The sequence below is a fragment of the Aythya ferina genome, assembly GCF_964211825.1.
Source record: "Aythya ferina genome assembly, chromosome: 6".
Taxonomy (NCBI): domain Eukaryota; kingdom Metazoa; phylum Chordata; class Aves; order Anseriformes; family Anatidae; genus Aythya; species Aythya ferina.
Window position 1 is genome coordinate 31,866,759 of NC_140303.1, and position 24,734 is coordinate 31,891,492.

The 24,734-nt window shown below is 41.1% G+C and overlaps 1 protein-coding gene across 8 annotated transcripts in view; it reads left to right on the top strand.

Moving 5' to 3' along the window:
• The window catches only part of NCKAP5 (NCK associated protein 5), a 435,525-nt gene that overhangs the window by 82,573 nt on the left and 328,218 nt on the right, over nt 1-24,734 (top strand). For all 8 annotated transcript variants that reach the window (XM_084524282.1, XM_084524281.1, XM_084524266.1 and 5 more), the window contains one exon: nt 6,234-6,362. In XM_084524282.1, coding sequence (XP_084380408.1) covers nt 6,294-6,362 — 69 coding nt within the window. In that variant the 5' untranslated portion in view covers nt 6,234-6,293. The remainder of the gene's footprint in view (nt 1-6,233; nt 6,363-24,734) is intronic.

A 24,734-nucleotide genomic window follows, 5' to 3' on the forward strand; every position in this document is an offset into this window, starting at 1 on the left:
TGAGAGCTGAAAATGGCAGTGGATGAATCACGCTTATTACAGAATACGGAAATGATATCGGTTCAACCCATTCTTGTTAATGCTAAAAGAACGTAATCTCATGCACTCTCATTTTATGTCACTGCAACCCACCTTATCCTCTTAAATGAATGCATGCATCCATTTAATTAACCTGGTGAGATTCGGAGATATAAATCTTTTAAATGCTTCTCATGCAATTCATCTTGACAGCTGTCAGAGTAATAACATCTTTAATGCCATATTCTTTATTTTCTGATTTATTGAAATTCCTGGTATTATTTTGAGCACACTGATAGGTCTGCTAGATTTAAGCCCCTAATCTTAACTTGTTTAAATCCTAGAGGCAATGCTATAGAAAGCTTTACTGGCTGTTTAGTTTGCCAAATAAATGGAAGATTATCTTGCATGGAGGTAGCATAAATGTATATTGAAAACGATGGTTCGGACAGATTCAAATGTGGAATTTAGCAGCTGAGATGCTTTGTTTTAAATGCTGTATTTCTAGGACACCGTGCTCTGAGTCTGTTCAGTGCTGGCAAGTGATCACCATTAAAAATTTGCTTTAGACAATCCTATGTGCTCTGCTGATTCCCTTTCAAGAGCTGGGATCTGAGCAAGAGTGATCCACGTAATTTGGCTCTAAAATAAGTCAGTTCTCAGTTTCTTTGTAGACTGCCATGCATCAGTGTGATTGGAAGAAGACTAGGAAGGAGTTTTTTTTCAATCTGGATATTTTCTGACTGTCTTGACATACTTTGGTTTAACTCAGCTTTCCGAAGCCAATCAGAATACCTGGGTCTGCAGGCAGAATGGTACAGCAGTGTTTGCTGCTTTGCAATTCCCATAGTATTCCACTTACCTAAGCATTTTAGGGTCTTGCATTGGAATTTTTCTAATTTAATTAACTCATTAATGCTGGCACATGGCACATTCTCCTTCCCTCTCTGCAAAAATGCAGCTTGCTTATCTAAATAGCAGCCTAATCCAGTGGGTGTGCGTGCACAATGCATACATTAGCGCCAACAAACTGCTGACCAGCCTCAGCAAATACCTGAGTGTATTGAGCATTAGGCAGGCCATGCTCATGGCATTGCTCTGAAATGCACTGCGGGCAAAATAAAATACATTTAGCTAAGTTTCAGGTTGCGTAAGTGCAGATGTCGCTGTGGCTTGCTAGTTCCCAAGTGTTGAAGTTAGAAACATCAGCTCAGAAGAGAATTTGGGGATTATTTTTTCCACTTCACCACTTAAAGTCAGGACCAGGCTGAACACCATGACAGGGAGAGATAGGGGTGTGGTAATGAAACTGGTTTCATGGCTCACTTTTAGTCACTAGGCAGAATTTTCTCATCTCTCGCGAAGGTGAAGTTCTCTGCTGTTAACTGCTCTGGTGATTTTAACACCCTGCCATTTAAAAAAGAACAGGAAACACTCAAAAACTTAGTACAGACCTAGTGTTTTAGGCCTAGGAAGAATAAATGTAGTGAGCTTGTAGGACTGAACAATTTCTGATCTATCGAATGAATGTACATCGAGTTCATCATCCTGGAGCCTTTTGTTATTCCAGCTCTGAGAAGGCCTGGACAAACTGTACTGTACTTACTTCTGCTCCTTTTCCTACAAAGACCACAACAAAAGCAAGCATTCAGACATCGGTGTTAGCACCAGAATTGGCAAAAGAACCCAGCTGTACAGTGAAAGACTCAATTCAATTCAATTAGGTTCTCAGGAAACGGAATCATCCAGAGGCTGGTAATGAGCTATAAAATCTTTCACCTTTAGGTCACCTGTTCATTCTCACTAACATTTGCATTGATGAAAATTTGTACTTTCTCCTAGCTGCCTCCTGACCTGTGCTAGTGACATTATTTTCATTTTCCTTTCCTTGCTGAAGGATAATACCAGTTCTGGTTATTCCCTTTCGGCTTTAAAGTATGACTGGTGAACAATTACAACTGGCCAAGTAGAAAAAAGGGCTCAAAGGTGATCACTGCGAAACTTTGGCCTCGTTCCATTACCTGAGAGTTTGACGTCCACATCACAAAAGCTGTCCTCTCGTTAACGCTCAGACAGACAAACAGATTGCAGGGGGAGAATGTGCTGGTGCCCGCCAGGTATCGTGCTTTCTGGCAGCGGTAAGGTACAGTAAGCAGGGGGTGGGGAGGCTGAATTAGCATCTACGTTGAATTTAAACAAAAGGACACTGGTTTCCGGAGCTGTCGTTTGTGTCACCTGTCATAACTGCTAGATTTATACTAATTTGTGAGACGGAAAAATAAATACAGTCCATTTCCAGTTAGCAAAAAGATTTCCTACGTGTTAGTTCCCAGCTGGTATGTGTTGGCATAGCTCTGCTGAAATGTAACTGCACAGCTTCAAACGGTCTGAAAATATCTTGGCTGCTTATCTGAGGGATGTAATACATGTATTACCCGTTTTCATCAGCTAAAGCAATAGGCATCAATCATGCTTTGTTACTACTAGAAATGGAGAAGGTATTATAATCCAAGAAATTTCTTGCATAGATTATGGAGAGTGCTTTTCTATGTTAATCACACCATTTCTCCAGGGCATAGTTTTAGAGCCATCTCCCGAAGTACTGAACGTGCTTGTGTTGAGTACTGAAATTGCTGCACTTTAAGATATGTAATCAAGCTGGTGCTGCTGGCTTGCTGGCTTTATGAACGGTGAGGGTACACCGTATTGACGCAAGATGCCACTTAGGGCATCCCCTGGGACTTTTTTTTCCTGCATCCACACAAAACCTACTTCTCTCAGCTCAGTGCTAAAGTGAGCAGGCAGCAGGCAAACATCTGGGACCTGCATTCTCACTGACTGATCCCCACCTACCTCTTCAGGATACGGGCGTAATCGCTGAGTGCCTCTGACTTCAGTGCCTCCCCCGGTATGCTCAGCATAGATGAGCTCTGTAGTCCCACAGGGAAGAGTCCTACAGTGGGCAAGCTTCCTTCAGCACAAAGGTATGGCCCCAAAACTCAGCTCCCGATGTGAGTGCCGTATCAGTGAAGCCACCAGAAATCAGGAGTGAGTTTGCAATGTAGGTCCCACTTCAGCCAAGCCAAATGGGATCGTCAGGGTCTGAATGCTGATCACTGGGGGCTCTGCTGTGAAGACATCATCTGAGAGATATCGACAACCAAACGGTCAGGGAAGGCTGATACATTTCTACAGCCTGTTCTCTTGATAACACAAAAATGGTATTTTTGATGGTTGGGCAAACTGATTCTCAGTGTTTTTACATTTCAAGAGTGCTCCATCTGGATGGCTGTTCTCCGGTGCTGAGCTTCCCGGGAGATGCATTACTTGCAGCTTGAATTCATTTTAGTCTCTGGGTTGGTCTCAGAGGAAGACAGATTTACCTAGGAAGGTCATTTTTCTCTGTGACAAGAAGCATACTGCACAGAAATGACCATTCCACGTGAAAACTTGTTCTGGTTTTGTTAAGTACTTCGCTCTGATGATCGGGGTATTTTTAAGACCTCCCGAGTTGGGTGCCCTGAGCCACCAGCATATGTTGATACAGGCGCTGTGTTATCTCGTAAGGTAATTACCTCTGATTCAGAAGTTTGGGTGGGTTCAGCCTTAAGTTGTTAACTTTTCAGGAGAGATCCCTGGCAGCCTGCTAATCGTGATGTGCCCCGAGATTTGAGCTCCCGTGGTGTACATGGGGAAGGAGTCTGCAGGTGGGAGGCAGCCTCACCATTGCTCACGTAGGTGGGTGTGCTGCACCTGCCAGGGCTACAGAGGGACAGTAAATCCACCCTCTGAAGTGCCCAAGGCAGCTCAGTGTATAAGCTGTTGGAATAACGAATAATCCTTTCTCCTTCTGAACTAGGATTTGGGGTTGTTCTGCCAAATACCTGCAGACAGGCACTTCAGGCACTGAAGTTAAATACTTGACCTTCTGCCGGGATAATTGGCTCCAACTGTAGCTGTCACCAGCTCACTCATCTGTAGTGCTGTGCTTACTGATCAACAAAGACTGCCTTGGTGGGAATCATGCTCTCCAGGCATGACAAACGCACGGAAAAATGACACAAAGATTACATTAAGTTTTTTCTTCCGCTGATTTCTGTCATGATCGCAAGAACAGTGTAATACATTGCCTCTGTGTTTGTAAGGATTGCAGTATGTCTTCTGAGACACGATAGCTAATCAGGAAGCAATGGCAATTGTGTGATAGCATGCCATTGTTCTTCCTTATTAGCTCAATTAAGTAGTGGGTGTAGCTTTAGGATTGGTGCTACAGATGGGAAGCAAGAGCTTGCAGGTAAAACTGGAACAAAATACACCTAAAGAATGATCGCTGTGATATAACAGATATTCCTACCATCATGGGTGCTATTTAGATTCATGTTATAGAAGCTGATTTTTGTCCATTTTGGAGAAAAAGGGGTGAATACTGGCCTCGTGGAAGTGCAAACCAGAAGTACAAAGTGTAAGAGAGACCAGGTGCTGTTTCTCAGAGTGCTGAATTACCATTGGATCACTTGCTAACTGGACCAATTACTGATTCCCCATGGGAAATGCTTTACAAGAGCAGTCCCACTTGTGATGTCCGCGTTGTACCTGATTGATTATCACAATTTGCATGCCTCTGGGAGCCCTCTGAATTCCAGCTGGCTTCTGAGGCTTCGCCCAGAGCATCCTGATCTCCTTGCAAGGCAGCCCGTGCTCGGCCCACGTGCTGAGTCCCCTGTGCCCTTGTGGCAGAACATTCGGGGGCAATTTGGGGGAAGAGTTGGGGTGGATTTATCTGCTTGATATCACTGCAGTGACAGATGGTCTAGTTCACAGGTGCATGAGAAGTCAAGGCTATCCACAGGCATGTAAGCACATCTGGAGGCCAAATGTAAGGCTTCTTTTGGGAACGCCAGCTGCATTACCCTGCAGCCAAGCCCAGTGATATTCGTGCCTGTTGTCGTCACCTGGCTCTTGGCAACTGAAGTTGCTGTTCACAAAAAGTACAAGGGATCAGAAACAGATAGATTTGATAGATTTGTATTTTTTATCTTTTTTTTTTTTTTCTTTTTTCCAGTTAAATGCAATGAACTACTCTAGGTTTAGAATTAAGTAGCGCTGTATGAATATCACAACCTTGCTAGAATTATGATTTTAAATAGGCTTCCATATCAAGCCTTGACTATAACAAGTGGACAAAATCTTATGGTGAAAGTCCTCAGTCTTTAATGAGAGTTATCCCAGAGGAAGAGAGAGGATATTCCCCCTGATACAGCAAATGCAGTCACTACAAGGTACAGGAGAAAATTCCTCTGTTCGGTTCAGCATTCATGGGCTATCTGCCCACTTCAATTTAAACTCTGATTTCTGTTACTATTTTCTGTAAATCCTGAACAACTTCTTTAGCTTTGCCCATGCTGCCAAATCACGCACAACAAATACTACCTTGATGTAGAAGCCAAAACTTTCAAATACAAGTTTCACCAGAAACATGTAGTAAAGCAGAGACTCAGAAGTAGCGATGTGTAAATTATGCCTTGATTTTAGTAGAAATCATCAGTGGAATAAACGAATCCTACCAAATCAGTAAGACTATTGCCCTCCGTGCTTTAGGTGAAGTTCCCCGGCCATTCTGCACAGTCAGTGGGACTCTTTGATTATCACAGCCAAATATTTGACCTTAAAAATATACGAAAAGCGCTGAGGGCATTAGTGTCTCGTTAAGGATAATAGGAGTTGAAAGCTTTTAGAACTTGTCAGGATTAGTTCCAAAATTTGTACATCACAGTAGCAGCACAGATGTGCCAACAAGCAGGGCTTACTGAGGAGTGCAATTAATATGAAACGAACTGTTTCCCTCCTGCAAACCCCAGGTAGTTCGCTGGCTCTGCAAATCCATTTGCCAGCCTGGTTAAACAGAGACTATTAAAACACGGGGTGTATTGATAAAGACAATAGTAGTAGTAGATTTTCTTTTTTTCCTTTTTTTTTAATTTTTATTTATTTATTTATTTTTGTTTGTTTTTGTTTTGTTGGAGACGTGACCCAAACATTTTGGTGATATTTCTGTCTGGAGAGTTTAGCTTTTCTGGCACAGAAAATTTGTTCCTGGAGCACAGCCTACTATGGACACAAAGTCATTAGCTGCTGGGTTATTACAAAGTTAATGATGAAAGACAGAAACTGTTAAGTAGAATATTGAAATGTGCATTTTTTATTTTTTTTTTCAGTGATGCTGGAAAGAGTCTGACATTGCTAGTAGATGAAAAGGAAAACAAATAGCCTCAGCTATGGAGAGAAAAAGACAGCTCCAGAAAAGGGAGTTTGGGAAAAGACTTTCTCTGGACAGCAGTCTTGTGGTAAGAATTAATATTTACTGAATTTATTGAATATATCTTGTGTCATAAAGATACAGTTGTTAAGAAGCAATACTCATAATGATGTACATTTTGAAGATGTTTATCTATTCATCACAGTATCACAACCTTTCCTCATTTTTAAGATTCTTTAGAACAAAAGTGGTGGAGGAATTTTAAAGTATCCTAAATAGAAACATGTCATCATATAGAAGAACCTCACTGAATTCACTGCATTCTAGGAAAGAATCCAGACAAGTTACCAAACTTGTAATTAAAATCTTACCTCTGTAAGCCTCTGTTTCTTTATACTGAGTGTATGAGAGCTGTAGGTAGGTCATCTCATCAGAAATGCTTGTTGAGGATACCAGGAAAAAATTGTTCACCATAGTGAATGTATAAACTACTCTAATATCACCTGAAAGCGAAATATAAATGCCATATGCTATAAAGTGATTGTTTTTGCTGTATGTAGGATGTGAATTTATTGGTGTTATATTCTAGATGTATATTTAGGTAATGTTTTCAAATGATGATTGAGATTAACAAGGAGTTTTTATAGCTCTACTATGGATACAGGACTGGAAAATGCTCAAAGATGTTGAACAGTTGTGTGAGAGGATAAACATACCAAAGTCAAGTACTTAGCGTGCTAGTGGGACTATTAATGGAACAAACACTGAAACAAGCAAAGCTAAGAGCTCTGAGGAAGCCCATGCCATCTCTTTGACTTCCATAGACAGCGTCTTCTGCAGAACAAGTGTGTCCTTAGCTTTTGTTAACAGAGCTGCCTCTTTTTTCAAGTGTTCATACTGCTGGGCTGATGCTTGGAAATGCTGGGAGCTGGGAGGTTTGGCACTGGGAGCAGCAAGAGTTGCGTTTGGTTTCTGGGGGTCAGCAATATGGAAACTGGATAGTGAATGCTAACGGAAATGCCAGCAGTTGTGATTTTTGCACAAAGATGATGCTTAGTGTGGCAAATCAGAACTGTTTTCGCTGGGGTGATAGGCTAGATTCAGCCTTTCCTTCATGTATAAGACAGGAATTATCTTTTCCCTGAGGTGACAGCATGGTCTGCTGTCTGGATAGGAACAAGGAACTAGGTATTTCTGGCTTCCAAACCCATCTAGTGCTAATTTGGGCTTATTTACAGCCAGGTTAGTGCTCCGTGCTTAATTCTTACCCTTTCGCATCAGTAAGGGGGGAGTAGAGAGAGACATTTATTGTTGTCATCGGGAATACTGTAGGTGTAACACCATGAAAAGTGCTTTGTGTAGTAATTAATGCTGTCTGCATATTAAAATGCTCCTTGTGGAGGAAAAAAAATGAACCTGTGACTCCAAGAAAAGGTGATGCTTCCTCCCTACTCTTTGGCAAGTGGTAAGTAGGGTGGGAGACTGCTCACAGATTAAAACGAGCATTCAGGCGCTGGCTTGAGGTCAATGCATTTATGCCAGCGCGTGCCAGATTTGTCTTCAACTAACCCATGTGGTGATAAGGTGTTGAAGGAAATGTGTGAGGGAAAGATGAAAGGGGTGTTATTTTGTGGTATGTTTTGAACATATAAACCATCAGGCTGACACACATTTTTTTACAATGGCTTCTTCTGCCCGTGACAGCTAAAGGTTATGCTTGCCTCCATAGTTTGTCACTGCAAACTTGCACTTTCAGTACTTGTATATTACAGGTCAGTGTCCATTGAAAGTTTGTATTGAATAGAGTACATATAACTAGATTAAAGAGTGTCATCCATAAATTTAATTAGAAACACGTGACCACTGTTCATAGTTAACTGCCAGCTATTACTTCTTAACAAACTGACAGAGACATTTTGAGATTTGCGTGCCTTCAGCAGCATGTTAGTAATTTGCACTGCATGTCCCATCCCATGGAATTCAACCAGGCAAAACGAAGCACTCCTCTCATTTTCCCCAATTTCCTGTTCTATCCTACCTTTGTCTCTAACTTCTTAATTGTTGCCTTCATATCATATGTCTGTCTTCGTTACTCCTGTTGCCAAATTCCATCCAAGTGCTATGTTTTACTCCTGCTCCTGCCCCTTCAAGTCTTCGCATCTCTTTCTTCTTGTGTCTTTTCCCAAAGGTGTTGTGTTTAACCTCTCAAGTATTCAGGGCTGGACACTTTACTTGAAATCTTGGCTCGGATTTCCTTGTAAACTATGGCTTGCCCTTGTTTGGTGGAGTCTTCCAGCATTCTCATATCTTTGAAAGAATTCTGATTTCTGCGTGTTTAAATGAAACACATTTCTGCTTTTGTATTCTGGACCATGAGTTACAAATAGGCATTTCTGATAACATTCCCCACCCTGCTTGGCTCTGCTGCTTTTCCCATCTGTATCAGACTGTACTCTTCTTCTAGAATGTTTTTGCCATGATATAATCTACAAGAATTGTTCAGAGATACTTAAAGCCAAAAAATTCCCTCTGCCTCCCTTATCTCTTAGATTCTGAGTATATGGGCTATGATGCTATTTGAAAGAAGTGGGAGGAGAGGAAAGAGATGTTTCTAAACAATAGAGATGGCCTCCACCTGCTTAGAATATGTATCTGGGCCTTCGAAATATGAATATGAATTTCATCAGAGTGTTCTGTATTTAGGTCTATCCCATCAAACAGCAAGTGTCAGGCTTCAAATGATGTGGATCAGTTTCAGAAACCAGATCCTTCAAATGACATGCCGGTGAGAAATTTCATAGACATTAAAACACTCTTCCTTACAACACAGGCATAGTAACTGCTTTTTGATCACCTCAGATAAAGGAGAAGAGTTCACAGTTGTTCCGTGTACTACTGTTCCTGTTTCCAGCTTGTGTCTGGGGGAAATAAGCTTTAAAATGAGTGCAGATAAACCTTTTAAAAAGCAAAAAATATAAATGCACACATATGCTCATAGTATGAGCGTCATAGGACATATTCTTTCAGTGATTGGTTACGGGCCCAATGGGTATTTTCATTAATGCTTCGCAGGAAGCAAGTAGTTTGAAGCCGTGTGTTTTAACAAGATTCAGAATCCTACCTTTGATCTGATTTTCATGTCATCCAGCAGAGGAATCAATTCAACGACCATTCAGGTCAAAGGGGAGACTTTCTGTTCGCTCCAATGGAATTAGATTCCTATGAGCATTTAGTCATAATATCACACCTATTACTCCTGAAATCCCTACTATAGCTAATGACTGTTATCGCTCTGTAGGATTCCAGTATTGGAGAACCTTTATACACAAAAATGCTCATTTACATTCACAGACAAAGAAGTCTGCAGTATGATGTTTTATAGCTCTATGTTTAGATGAAGCAATAACAAATTTTAACTTTTTAACAATTCATACAGGTAATCCTATAAGATCAGTTATAGAAAATTATATATTTGCAATTTATCTTCATATTCTGCCTGACATTTTAAAATGGAAACACACCATACAAGAAGGATATACTTTTTACAGTTTTAAAATAGCTTTATAATAACTTCTTGTTTTCATCTGTTGTAAAAGTGATGCTACTATGTTTTAGTTTTAGAAATTGTCTTATGCAAATTGCTTATAAACAGAACACCACAAATTAGGAGGACTAAAGAAGATCTTTGATTCTTTTTGAGTTCCACGTAATGGATCTCTGTCCCATAATGTATTATGGCATAATATATTTTACCCTACGTGAAGCAGTTATAAGATGATAAGATAGACAACAATCAAAGAAAAAGGTGGAAGCTTATGCTCTTCTGGATTGCTGTGTATAGAAATTGAGGCCAAAGCCTTTACAATGATTGCTGAAGTACATCCAATTGGAATTAAAATAAGTCACAAAAATTGTTATGGTGGTAAAATATATTTATTTGCAACATATTGCTTAGCTGTCACCTACCACAGTGTCAGACTGGTTTTATTTAGAATGGAAATATAACTAGTAAAAGAGAAACAGATCTTTCTGAAGAGCATTGTACCTTATCATGCGGCTTAAATCCCTAAATTCTTTAGGTTTTGTTCAAAAGAACAGCTTTACAAAGTTAAGTAGTGTGAATATTTCATGATTGTAAAATTTTTCATAAATAATTTTTCATTGTTAAATCTTTCATTTCAGCTTATACAGTTGAAAACCCCTAATGAATGAAACTAGGTAAAAACAAGATGCAAAAGGATATGCATTGTTTTTTCACTTTAGACTAAAGTACATAAAGAAAACAGATATGGGAACACAGAAAAGTACATTTAATGCTATTTTAAATTTTGATTTTAATAAAATCACAGCACATAGTTCCTTTGTACTGGTATAATGAAGACACTTTTTGGGTGACAATGCTTCTTTGGTAACATTTGCAATTTATTACTTGGTATGTAGGGGTGAAGCAGCTTAGACAGGGAATGCTATTAAAGAAGCTAATGAAAGGGTTGATTGTACATCACATTTCCCTTACAGAATTTCTTCAACAAAAATAAATAATAAAGGCAAAAAAAATTACCAACAAATAGATCCAAAGCCAAGCTTTCAATAACTTGTGTGGGAGGAGGAGAGTGTTACAGCATATCGCTGCCACCAGGGCCACATTGGCTACTCTGTTCACTGGGGCACTCTTTGAAAAAAATAAAAGCCCTATCCTTTGCCTGATCCAAACTGTCCAGTTGTCTCCCAGACCCTTTTGATCAGGAAAAAGTCGATGTTTCAAGCTGTGCTCTTTATTTGTGTGGATAATTCCCAGCCTGACTGCACACGTGGTTGGCCCTTACAACTGTGGTGGCATTTTGCCGGGGAGATTTGAGAACAGAATATCTTTTAGAAGCAGCCAGCATTTATCAAAGTAAAAGTTTTTGTTTTATTTAAAATGAGGGTTTTACTTCTGAAAGCAAGCTGCAGGAAAGTGCCTCTCTGGTGGCTCATGAACTGTGCCCTGCTTCTTTCATTCTGGTCACACGCTCCCGTGGGTCTCTGTAGCATTAGCTTTAATGACAGCACTTGGTTGTAATAAGGGTAGCAGTGTAATGTAACGAATCGTACATGGGGATGGGAGTAGTACCTACATCCAGCCTGCCCACAGTTGCATTAGCATCATGCACAAGATCCCTTAGTTGTATTGGAGACCTTTGCTGAGAAGTGTGCACGTTATCTGTGAGCAATGCCTAGGGCCGGGAGCCACCAATTTGGGGTGTAAATCCCAAATCCGTCATCACCAACAAATCGCTAACCCAGTTTGCTAATCAATAAACTGGAGATTATATATATATTTTTTTACCTTGTAAGTATTCTGAGAGTGGTCTGTTATTAGCATGTGTCTGCAGCTTACTTCAGTTTCTTCAGATGAAAGGTGCCACAGAGAGAACAAAGTTATACCAAAGCTGTGAAGAATGCTGCACCATTCTTCATGTGTAGGAATTAAATCCGCTGAAGAGAATAGCCCTGACCTTTTTACTAGTTGACTGTGACACTCCCAATTTGTCTAGCGTTACTATGTAGCATAACATATTCCAGCATTTTGAAGTGAAAGGTGTCACTAAAAATATTTACTGGTCAGATGCTCGCTAAAGTTTTAACATTTGCACCCTGATTACATTTTTTTCCACCTAAAACTGCTGTCAAATTCCATATGAATCTGCAAATACTTTCAGTGCTCTCAAAACTTGGATTTTTTTGTATGTGTGAATTAAAGTTTTATTCAGTTCTGCTTGCATTCAGCATCAGAAGAAAAGGATCAACCAAGGGCAGTCAGGCACTGCAAAAGCGTGGTGCAGCACTGGAAAAACCATGCAGAATGTGAGCCTCAAGCATGCAGTTTTCACTACGTGTTGGAGAAGCAAGTTAAACATCCATAACATTCAGTGCATACAGCAAGAGCATATGTCAAAGAGAACAGTTTAATGAAGTCAGCAAGAGTGTTGTTTGGGGGTAGAAGGCAGAAGAGAACAGCAATGAAGTCCGTGAAGTGGTACTAACTTAATAGATTAATGTTTGCACATTCATAGGGAAAACCTTAAAATTTAGAACTGACATAAGGACTCAGTAAACTGAATTACCAAGGCAATATTGGGAAAGTCTTTTCCTTATGGCGACGTTAGTGATGCCTGCACTGTTCTGCGAATCTGCCAGTAAGGACATCACTCCGCAGACTGGGCAAATGCAGCCTTAAAGGCATAAACTAAAGTGCTATTAGCTGTCTATATAATATACAGCCCTGTAATTTGCTTGAAACATCATATAAAAAGAAAATCCTAGGGTCTATAGAATGTGTAAAGACAGAAGAAGAGAGTAGGAACAGATTGTTGTGCTTAATGGCACTGGGCATGCACCAGGATTTTGCAAAAACTGAGCTGTCTAAATGTATTGCCAGTAGCATATATTTATCTGCATTTGCATTTTTAATTAATTTTAATCAGAAAAAGAATTCTGGAATGTCAGGGACTAGAAAACACAAACAAAAAGAACCATCTGAATGGAGCAGTTCACAGCAGCAGCTGGCAAGAAAGGAGAAACCACTGGTGGGGCAGAAATGCCTTTACTGACAGCAGCGTACCACTAGCACTGCTGTGAGAAACACTGTGGTCTGCATGGGTAATTTAAGGGCATCATTTATGAGCACGGCAGTGTGTCCAAGGTACTAGAAGAAAATCTACATCAGCTTGGATTAAGACAGCATAAAGTGACCAGTATCACCAAGTGAGATGGAAGGTGGTGTAGCAGTCATGGAGATGTCAGTTTGGGATTTCACTGAGGAAGAGGTTCAAAACCCAAGTGTGCAAAGCAGTGGGTGTCCCAGTGGCAGGCAGTTACAGTAAGTGCCTGTCTTGGAGTCTGGAGCAGCCTAATGAGGTAAGTCAGAAAATACGGGGGCTGCAAGTTCATAGGGACTCAGCGCACTTGGAATTTTCTGAGAAAAAGAAGCGTCAGGCCTAATGGGAAGAAACAGCTCTGTTGTCTGCCAGCACCCCAGGAAGAGCTGGAATCCCTGCTTGGAGTGAAACAGGTAGTGACCTCTTACTTCAGTTAAAACTAACTTACACCAACAGAAACCAGCGAGCCTTTTCAGGAGCTGGAGATGTGGATAAACAGTGAGCAGTCCTTGCATAGCAAGCCAGATAGGATGTTTCCTGAAGAGAGAGAAAAAGTAAAAGCCTCATATATTGCATTCAAACCAAGGAAATAGTGCATGGAGCATGTTGTTCCTGAACAACAGCTGGAACAATATTCCTGCTGGAAGATGCCTCAGTGGTTTATTGATCAAAAGCACTGACACCAACACAGCCAGAAGTGCATTTGGAGAAGGGAATTATTTACCATTTGTTGCTGCACATCAGAAGTTGCATCAAGACATATATATGGCGACACGGTGACAGCTGAAACAGAACACAAATCCCAAGAGAGCGTGCTTTGACAAACTGCTGGCTTGTGCTTTCTCCCGTCTTCGGCACATAAACTTCAAGCGACAAACATGAGACTCGAAGGTTACAATGAAAGCTTGAAGAGAAATTTCTGTAGCTGATCTGCCCTTGTTCATTGTCACAGAACTCGATGCAAAAGTAGAGGAAAACTGAGAAAGAAGTATGGAGAAGAGGTGATTTAACTAGTTCCTGCAAATTAGCTGACAGATGGGCTGAGAAAAACAGAGGGCAATGAAATTCTGTGGCCTTTAAGAGAAGCAGGAGAAATCAGCCTGTGTTACGACAGGGTCTCTGCAAATTCCCTGTCAGACTTTCAACATGAAAACATTAAATCCTAGATAACTTTTAAAAAACCTTTTAAAGAAATTGATTTGATTGCAAAGGAGGAGCTGAAAATGAGAATAAAGGAGAAGACAAGACAAATGTCTGCATGGATTTTGAGGGGAGGGAGGAAGGGAGCTCACAGCACTGCTTAGAAGAAAACGGTTGTGGTTCACCTCAGCATGGAAGAGACACTGTGTGTGTGCCTTGAGCTGACTTCTGCAGGATTTCTCAGCATCCTTCAGCCAAGGACGTGTTCAGGTTTGGATTAAGTGCCAGGATTTGGAGGCTCTGGGGCGATTTGCAGCCTGCAGCTCAGGTGTTTGGGCCCTGGGGGTTGCTGCCACCCGGCCCCCAGCTCAGCTGCCCCTCAGGGCGAGGAGGGAAGAGCCCGAGTGGTGCGGGCCTGTCCCGGCCGTGCTGCCGGGCCTCTCTCTCCTTGCCCCCTGCCCCTTCCCCATAAATTACGGCGTGGCTGTGGCAGATGCGGGCCCAGCCACAGAAAAGGAAAGGTCGCGGGGCATAAAGGTTGCGTATCGTTGGGCTGGCTGCAGATAAGCTGTTACCAAGGGAAATGGATACACCGGGGGCCCTTATCTGGGTCTATTAAGCTACCAAATCCAGCAGTGTAATTGGAGGCTTTGCCTGCCCAGATGTTGAGAGCAGAAGGCTGTCTGTAACAAGAGATCTGAGGAGATTGGGGTTAACTAAATAGGGATTTTATTGACAAACCTTTAAAAATGCTTCTTGCCTTCAGCAATTAAACATAACACCCTGAGCAGGACAGGTCTCCTCTGTCTCTCACAGTTGCCTGATTTATCTTGAATACAGTCCCGGGGAGAAGAGAGCGAGGAATTACGTCCTGTGTTGTTTTATGGTGTTGATATAATTCCCTGCCCTGTGAGACTGAGTACGAGCAGCGAATCTACCTCCTGCGGGCTCAGTCATGGCCTGGCATCCTCTCAAATGTCCTATTTTCAATATTGTTACATCCCTGAGAGGATCTGCATTTCTCTCATGGAGTTGTGTCCATGCAACCGTAAAAAGGGCAAAAGGGATAGAAATCCTTGGTCCAGGTAGATTTATTTTACAAATACTATGGTTAATGAAAAAAGGTTTCCCTGGTGTTCTCAAGTTTTGTGTATTTTGTCCAGCTACTCGCAGTGATTGTGGGATAGCCTTGAATCAAAACTATCATTTTGAACTGTCTGCATTTCCAGCCTATGTGGGAAATTCTGAGATTTTGATACTTGGTTTTGTCCCAGCTGGAATATCCTGGGTTTTGTTCTAAAATATATATATATTCACTTGTCTTTCTTGCTCATTTGATTCTCTAGCTATAATGTTGGTTAGTTTCATATTGAAAATACTCTGCTTTATATTGTGAACAGAGCTACATAGAACTGTGCAGTGTGACTCGGATATGGCTTTTGCTCAGCACCCCTGGAGGCAGGGACATTCAGGAACATTCAGGTGCTCTGAAACCAGACATTTTGCTTTTCTAGGTACTCTGAGAGTGCTCCTCGAGCTCTAATTGCTGTGATTGGCTTTGCTGCTGGTTTCTAGTTACTTCTGCTCTTGCATCTTGGAGCTTGCCTCTCTGCTTTTTGTTTTTAGGGCCTCATTTGACTCAGATAGGAAGTGATCTAGGATCATCGTAAAGCTTTTAGAGTGACTCTGGGTATCAACATCTGGCATTATGAGGAGGTGACAGTGTAAATCCAAAGAGTTTGTGTGATGTCAATGGGTATTTTTTTCTAGCATACAAAGCAGACCCAAGTAATTTGGGCTGGGAAACACTTTCTCAGTTCATTTCTAGAAAACGTATTTCTGTAATTATGCCTCAGAGTTTTTCATTATAGTGAAAATCTCTGCTAGGTCCAAGGGGAAAAATTACCTCCACTGTTTCCAGACACCCAATATGTTTTCCCTTTGCTTGAATTTATGAGTTTTGGCAAAGATAACTCACAATGTGATCGTGTTTCAGGGTAGTGGTTTCTCTCACTGAATCCAAAACCAAAGTATAACTGCTCCTATGCATCTTTGGTGATGTATGCATGTGGTACATGGCCCTCCAAAATCCCACCAGTCTGTTTTTGCCTCCTGCATATTATTCACTGGTGTAATGGAACAGTTTTTTTGAAGTAGGAATTACTTCTTGTTTGCCTTTAAAGCATGAATTGCAGTCCTAATGAAAAAAAAAAAAAAAAAGCAAGATCTGACTCTTAATGAAAATACTTTTGTTTCCATTAATTTGTAAGAAGGTTCAAATATACCCGTTTATTAAAGATCTTTACAGGAAAACGAGCCTTAATCAAGAGACTCCACTAGGTGCAATGCAAAATTCCTCTGAGAGTTACGCATCGAACCTGGACAGCATTTGAAATTGGAAATTAGAAGCTGGAAAGTAGAAAGTAGAAAGTAGAAATAATTAGAATGGGTATTTCCATCCTGGGAAATTTGATTAATTATTTTGATATTTGTCTTTTCAGCTAGAACTGTTTTTTGGTTTTGTTTATGTTTGTTTTTTGTTTTTTTTTGTTTTTTTTTTATTTAGAAATTTTTAATATGTCTCCTCTTAAAATGAATTTTGAAGTGTTTTTGCTTTCTTCCCAGTCTAGCTGCAATGCCTTTAGAGAGTTGCCATTTCCCCGCCTTGTGTTCCCTGCTGCACAGCCACCCCATGGCACACACGCAGCCACAGGTTACGCAGCTGTCATCTGCTGAGGTGCTCTGTCTGGAGGGAAACCAACCCCAAACCTTATGACTCATTTTAAGAAAGGGTTTGTGTAGATGTGTGTGGGTTAATTCATGCAGATTGCCCCCAGAAATTAAACATTTTCTGTTATCTTAAAGGAAATCTGATTTTTAAGAATGATGTCATTTTCTTTCAAAAATTCTGCTTTTTCTTGTAGAAACTGTAGTCTCCTGGAGAGTATTCAGATAGAAAAAACCTGACCAGCTTTACTAAAGATATACAAGATGATGCTTTTAGCTTCAGCCAGTCTATATATTGCATTATTCCACAAAGCAGAAACCTCAGTGGCACTGATTAGACAGATATCTCAGACAGAAAAATGCATACTCCATAAGGTGACAGAATCTGATGTTGCAGGTGTCTGCTTCTTTATTTCACTTGTGTGCCTTTTACAGTGTTTAAACTCCAGGAACGTCAGTGGACTTGTTCCTGATGTACATGTGTCTAAATTAGCCAATAACCAAGCTAACATCCTGTATTTGTTCTGTAACTATTTTGACTCAAACGCTTCCAGTTCTCAACTCATACCTCGTATCTGTTTCTCCTGCTGTTACCAAGGATTGGATTGGACTTTTCTTTCATTTTTTGTCTTTGTAAATTGGATTGTCTTGTGATACTGAATCACACGGGCTGTCACTGGCTAAGCAGCAGGTTCCTCCTAACCCTCTTCCATGTGTGGTTCTGTTTGATGGGATTGTTATTTACTTTCCAACCACCTTGTAATCTTGGTTTCATCTGCGACTTCAAGCTCTCCTTTGAGTACCACATCAACTACATTGTCAGGGCTTTTTTTTCTTTTTCTTTTCCTTTTTTTTTTTTTTTTTTTTTTTTTTTATCAGTGTAGGGATTCAGCAAAGCTTGGGTCTTGCTGTCTCAGCAGGATACAGAGGGTTTGATTTATGTCTGGATAACGGCACAAGCTGAATTATTGCAGTAGCTGCCTCACAGCCTCCCAGATTGGCTGCTACACGGTATTGGTAAGTTTGTGCAAAATTCAGCAGCTAAAGGACACATGATTAAACATGCTGAGGTATCGGCACACCACGCCTATGCAAGGCACGGAGTTATTTCTGAATGGAGCTTTGTTTAAACTTTGGTTAAACTTTGGGGCATTCAACTTTGGGTACCTAGACTGCAGAAATGTTGGAAATCTGAAACACAGATCCCATCAAGTGGGACACTGGAAACTTTCAGACTCCATAAGTTCCTTTGAAGGTCTGAGCCATTAAACCTCCACCTACCTAGACGTTACATTTACAAAGACACATTTGGCAGGGAAATGCTAGCTGCAGAAGTGCCAACCATGCCAACGTAAAGGTTTGTAATTACACAGAGATCAAAGTATTCTTCATGGCCAAAAACTTTCCTAATCCGGATTTGACAATTAAAATAGGGATTCAGCTACTTTAATATCTGTAAAGAATAGTTTATGTGGCACCAATATTATAGCATCTACTCTTTTGAGTACAGAATTAACTTTCTGAAATGAGCAATTATATTAGTTAATTCATTTATACATTAAGATTAATTAAAAAATAAATCCTTTAAGTATTTCAGGACTGTGAGATAATTTTAAACATTTTATGAATAGAGGAGTAGCACTAACTCTGAACTTTCAAAAAAAGTCAAAACTAATTAAAAACTTACAGTAAGTGCAGTTAAAACTTCTTCACACTTCTTTGCATCTGAAAGATCCTTCTTCAGAAGAGAAACGTGCAGTGTTCTTCCTTCCAGATGGTAAATACATTTTCAGTGTTTTTCCACTTGCCTAAAGTGAAAGGCATGGGAAGGCAGCGTGTTGGGATGGGACAGGACTGAAAAGATGCTCGCTGCTGGTCCATATGTGCTCTGCCCTAGCTTCTTGAGGAAGATGGACAAGACAGAAGGTCAGTTACAGCACTCCTAGAGCTGTTAATGTGTATTGTATATCTTATTGTCTCATCTGTAACAACATCAGGTCTTTGTAAGAAGGACGCTGACTCATCTGCCCCTCGTTGGTGATGTGATGCTGCTATCTGGGCCAACTCCATACAGCTGGGCAGGACCAGTTTCAGGTGATGGAAAGGGAAATCCAACACAGGCTGTGGTTTTCTTACCCAGCATGTCCCCAGTGTCACTCACAGATGTGAGCTGCTGTCGAAGGGAGTTATACCAACTGGAGCCTGGATTCAGGGTAGTCTCGGTGCATTTGCAACCCTTGTGCTTTAATAACATGATGCAGCCAGAAAAAGGTGAGGTTTTAAAAAAGTAAAATAGGCAAGTACCGAAAAGTAATTTCCTGCTGATAATGTTGGCTCTACTTTAATCCTTTTTGCACTGTATTTTGTTGGCATGGCTGCGTGGCTCTGTGCAGCCGTGCTGTCAGCTCAGCTCCCACGTGCAAAGCTCATTTGGCACAGCAGTGGCAGGAGGGGTGGTGCTGGGGCGCCCCATCAGCCGGCACTGACTCAGCATCCGGGTTTCAACGTGCCCATTGCACCCAACTCCGTGATGGGTTTGGAGGTCTCAACCTACCTTACAGAGCTACAATATCATTAATGATTGTAAATGTGCCCGCTCCGTTTGTAGAACTGGCTGCTGGTATTTATTGCAGTGGCAGCCCGCAGTCCAAAGGCAGGAGGTGTAATCAGCATCAAGGTTAATGATGCTGTTCCCTAGGCTTTTAGCAAAGTGTGCTCCCCGTGCTTTGCGTGCTCCCAGATGCCTGAGAGAAGGAAATAAGACACCTTCTGAAATGAAAGAACTGCTGCGAATTAAAACTGTGTCGACCCAAATCCTTGGATCCGAACACTTCTTAATAAGTTTAGCTTGGGGCCCGTCTCAAATAAGAGGCAATAAGTAAGCCAATATGTTGTCACCCAGTGGAATTCAAGATCGCTGGAGGTCACTGAGGTATAAGTACTTTGGATGAACTTTTAATAGTATTCAATAATTTTCTGACCTCGGATAATAGTGGTGACCATAATTGCACCTCTTGCTGCAGGGAATAGCGTGGTCTCCTGTAAAGCTGGGAGAGAGTTTCTACTTTTCTGGTTCCTACCTTTCACTAAGGTAGTTGGCTAAACAGGCAGCTGCTTTGATCTGTATTTTGTCATTCCTATAGGATTAAAATATGAACAAATATTCAGGAGCGAGTGTTCAGTGTTTTAATGTGCACGATTTAGAAGTAAATTTAATACTAAAATGATTATTAAGTTGATTTTTCTCATATTAACGTTAAAACCTAACACACGTTTTGGGAGCTGTGTTAATATCTAGAAGTTTGGGGTTAGTGGTTTCCAATTTCAAAACAAGGGTTTGAAATATTGAAATATTTGAAAGTAGAAAAAGTGTCAAATTTCATTGAAAGTAAACAAGGGGAAGCCTCCTAACTCTTGTTTACCTTGTTTTGACTGTTTGAGTTTGCAATTTCCATCCTTTTCTTCCTTTAGGACTGGAGACTGATAGGTATTTTTATCATTGCCTGTTATGCTTATTAAAATACAAAGTCCTAAGCACACTAGTTGGGCTTTGAACTTACTCTTATTTTCATTCATATATAATCATATGTAAAATTTTAAGAAAGTATCAGTCCCTACAGGCAAGATAGAGAACACATAAACATATACAATATATATGTTTAAAATCACTTTTAATGTGCTTTTGGAGCACCAAATGCAATTGTGAGATAAAATATGCAACCTGAACTGGTTCTTGTTTATTTAAAGGGTAAGCTGAATGTTCTGGTGGATTAGACAGGCAGAGGGGGGGGAGGACAGTGAAGTTTAATGCCAACTGGCACACTTTCTGCCCCTCTAATCTATATATTAGAGAAGAACTTTTCTGTCAAGCCCCTTTTCAAAATTAGGCTTGCAGTTTGAAACTCCAGTGTAAAGATTTCGCCCCCATAAGCTTTGGAGTAAATTGAGAAGCCTTTTAAGTAAGCCAGCAGACCGAGCCCTTATGTGGTATAAATCGGCATCGATGCTAATCAAACTATTTCAGTTTATACTAACCTGGTATCAGCCGGAATTAAGAGCTTAGCAATCAAGCAAGCATGACTAAAATCAGGTCAAGAGACCAGAAACCTGAAATACTTCCTTTGGCTAAGGCTGCTTAAGGCTCGATGCTGTTTGGTGAAGGGCAGTCTGGTGAAGTTTCTGCAGATTTCTGCTGGTCTGAGTGAAAGCAGGAGCCTGGCCCCGGAGCTTGGTGAGATTGCTTTTACCCTCAGTGGAAATCTCGTCAGCATACTCTTGTCTCTGTTTTTCATGTGCCTCTGTCAGAGAAAGAAGTGCTGATAGCTTAAGCACTTTAAGCCTTTTTCAGTGTTTGAACTGATTGCTTAGGTTGTGTAGCAGCTGTGGAAATCAAGTGTTCACTTTAAGTATCCTTCCTGCCATCGGAGGGATTCAGCCTGGGTTCAGATGTCTTATAACCTGCAGGTATTACAAGTCCTCTCCTGTCAGCTGAGAGCAGGAATATTGGCAACACAGTCTCTGTAACCACTTACGGTGTCTTATCTAAACACCCCTTGCTCAGTCTCCGATGTGTGAGCCGGGAGGATGAGAGTCGCATGAGATGGAAGATAATGTTTGGTTGGATTTCCCTTCCCTTCGGGGAAAGCCTGTAAGAGTGCAGAGCACTGATTGCCCATTTCCAGTTCCCTTAACAATGATAGCGGTGAGAAAGCTTTATTTAAACAAAACTGAAGACATACCCTGTATTTTCTGGGAAGAAAACTTCTCTCATGGAGGACATAGGGCTTTCAAACACCAAAATGTTTGGCAGTCTGTTGGAAATGAATTTCAAGACCAGAAGATGCAGCCACTGGGTCTGTCCAGCCCCTTTGGTGTCCATGCTAACAGATGTGAGGCTTTTATAAAGTCCTGCATGTTCCTTGCTCAGCATCGATGGCAGAAACCTGTTCCATGCTCCTCAGAGGAACCATGCCAGGTCTTTTTAGTTCTCAAAATGTATTTCAATGAGGCTGAAAAGTTCGGAGCTAACGCAAAAGCAATAGGGTTAACTTGGGTGAGCTGTGTTGAATTTCCCATGTGAAGGAACTGGTGTTGTTTTGTTACTCGGTTGGTGTTAAATGCACCCAGGGTGCATGCAAGATGTGTCAGAAGCATGGTAAGGAAGGCAATTAGCTGTGCAGGGAGGTAAGCAGTGAGCTGCTGCTCATTTCGTGTACTTAGGGAGCAGCGAGGTAATACAATGTGTGCTGTTTCCACCTACAGAGCTTCTCAGATCCACTAATTTCTGTGTGTTTAGTCTGAAGGTTTCCTCAAGAAACAGATCCACTTAGAGGCAGCCAGGATTTTATTCATGGCACTGAGGCAGGGTTTTGCACAGACTCCAACAACAAAGCACGAGGCAACGCCGAATGCACCCAGCACAAACATGCCTCAGTGACTAGAGCTCCCTAAGCTTATTTAGCACTGCGCGCTGCAAAATATGCTAAACAAAGAACAAATTGCTGCTCTAAGGAGCTCACAGACATAAGAACCCGGATCCATATGATGCAGTGAATAATCTGTGCCAGATAAGCCTCCTAGCTGAAATGTTCTGAAGAAGTTCTTAATTGGAAGGAGCAGGGGGATGGAAGTGGGAGTTGTGTGTGTATCATTAGCAAGAGAACAAATGTCTCCAGCTTTAACTAATGTTGACTACAATAAATTAAAATAAAAAGGAGCAAACTGACACTTGATTTGAAGCTTGCGATGAGCGTTAATTTGAATTTTTGTGCTGCACCTGGCTTGTTTCATAATCTCGGCATTACTTAATTGGGCTCTTTGTACTTCAATTTCGGTATTTTAAGAAATGTCAGGTTATTACAAGTTCCAGAACAAAATAATGGGGGGAAAAAATCCTTTCAAGTCAGATACTGTTACGATTCGTTATTTTGTGGTTTCGAATGGAGTTTGACTTGCCTTCCCTGAACATCCCCGGCTCAGCCTGGTCTTTGTGCCTCGGCTTTTCCTTCAGCTCTTCTCAGCAGCCGGGCTGCTGCTGGGCACCCTGTGCTGCCTTGGGGCCTGGGGCCCTCCCCTGGGGATGAGGGGATGGGGGAGAGGATTCGCTCATCTGTAACTTGTAAATGCAGGTGATTGTCTGAGGAATTTACATAACACGTTTGTTTACTGAGGCTCATCCTTGATGAGCAGTAAGGAAGGATCCAGAGGAGGGAAAGCATATTTAAATTTGAACCAGGAGCTTTGACATTACGCTGGTTAGTGTAGCATTAAATTAACATGCTCTGTTGATGCTTCTCAAGAGCTTATGTAGCAGTGCTGCTTAGGTGCCCATTAAAATCAGTTTTAAGGAATGCTGTAGAAATGATAAGGTAAATTATACTGAATTATAGGACAGGGACGGAGCGTTCAGAGTTTTCCTTTTTCATACTCCAGAGTCAGGTAAGAAATTTCATGTTCTAAACAATTAACTTCTCTCACATCTCTTGAAACCTCCTGTTGGTTTAAGGTTTGTATTCTCTCTTCCCTGACTTAGCTCTCCCACAGGCTGCAGTTCGTCTCCTGCTTTGGGGAGGAGAACACAGTACTTAGGGAGAGACCTTAGGCTGACTCTTAACTCTCTGTTTGGGGAGTTTGCAGGTTGAAATGCTGCCACATGCAGTACCCAGCATTTCTCATCTCAGTTCATTCCCCCCAGCGGAGCTGGTCTTATCTTTTCACCATAACATATATCTGAGTGATGGGTGGTTGTGGGTATAATAAGTCTCATGGCTGCTTTTTCCATAAGTAATCTGAGCAACTTGACTATAAATAATGTCAAAAACATGACCTTTGTCCCTAATCCTGCCATTTTGAAAAAGCATTTTGAGGGATATGTTTAAATGCGACATTTCTATATCCTACAGGAATGTCAAATTTACAGTGCACTCCCTGCTTCTGTAAACTTTTAAAGTAATAACATTGGCAGCTCAAGCAAGCAGAGTTATTCAGTTCTGTGCTGATCCTGGGATACAATGAAATTATGATGTCAAGAAGATTCAAGCCTTTCTTTAGTCAAGCAAAAATATTGGCAGAAAACAAATAAGATCCAGCTTTTGTTAGTGACCCAAGCATCCTTCTTGGGCGCGGTGATTTGAGTTGAGAATATTGTTTTATCAAATACCATTTGAGCTGTAGAATTCCATATAATGCAATTCAAACTACATTCAATATTTCAGTTTCTTGCAATTTTCTATGATGTCCATTGTAGCAAATATTTCTGAGACAAACAAGCAATAAACCTGTCACTGAATGAACTCCGTTTGTTCAAAAATGTAATGACTGTCCTTGCTACAAAAGCTGTCCCTTCAGCTTCGCGGAAGATGAAAATGCAGAAAGAGAAATTGCAGCCATAGCTCGATTCTGTAAGCACTTGTATTTTAAACCTAATGGCAAAGTGTATGCAACAAGTACAGCACTTTAGAAGATTTTTTTTTGCTAATGATAAATTGGAAAGTTTTTAAAATTAATTGCATGTATATTAATGCATTATACACGTATGTGACATAATGGAATGCTAGCTTGGAGCCTTTCAATTCAGAGCACCTACAGTGGAACCCAAACTGGTAAGGTCAATGGAGACTTTTGTCATGCTGTCAGTAGAGGAACCTGTTGTGGACCAAATGAAGACAAAATGGTTACAGCAGAGGAGAGAGGAGACAGAGTGATGCTTATTTACTCTGCTTCCACTGTTGGTTCATGCAAGGAAACTTCTTGTGCTGCAAATTCTGTCTGTCATCCTGAATTTTTTCAAAACATAAGTTGAAGGGCAGTCTGGGGAGCTTTATTTTGGGGTGCAGACGTGGCATGGGATTGGAGCCTTTAAGCACTGGGGCTGCTTTCCAGCAGATGACAGGTTGCCAGCAGCTGTACCGACCCAAGCAGCCGATTACACGGACTCCTCACCTGGCACGCTT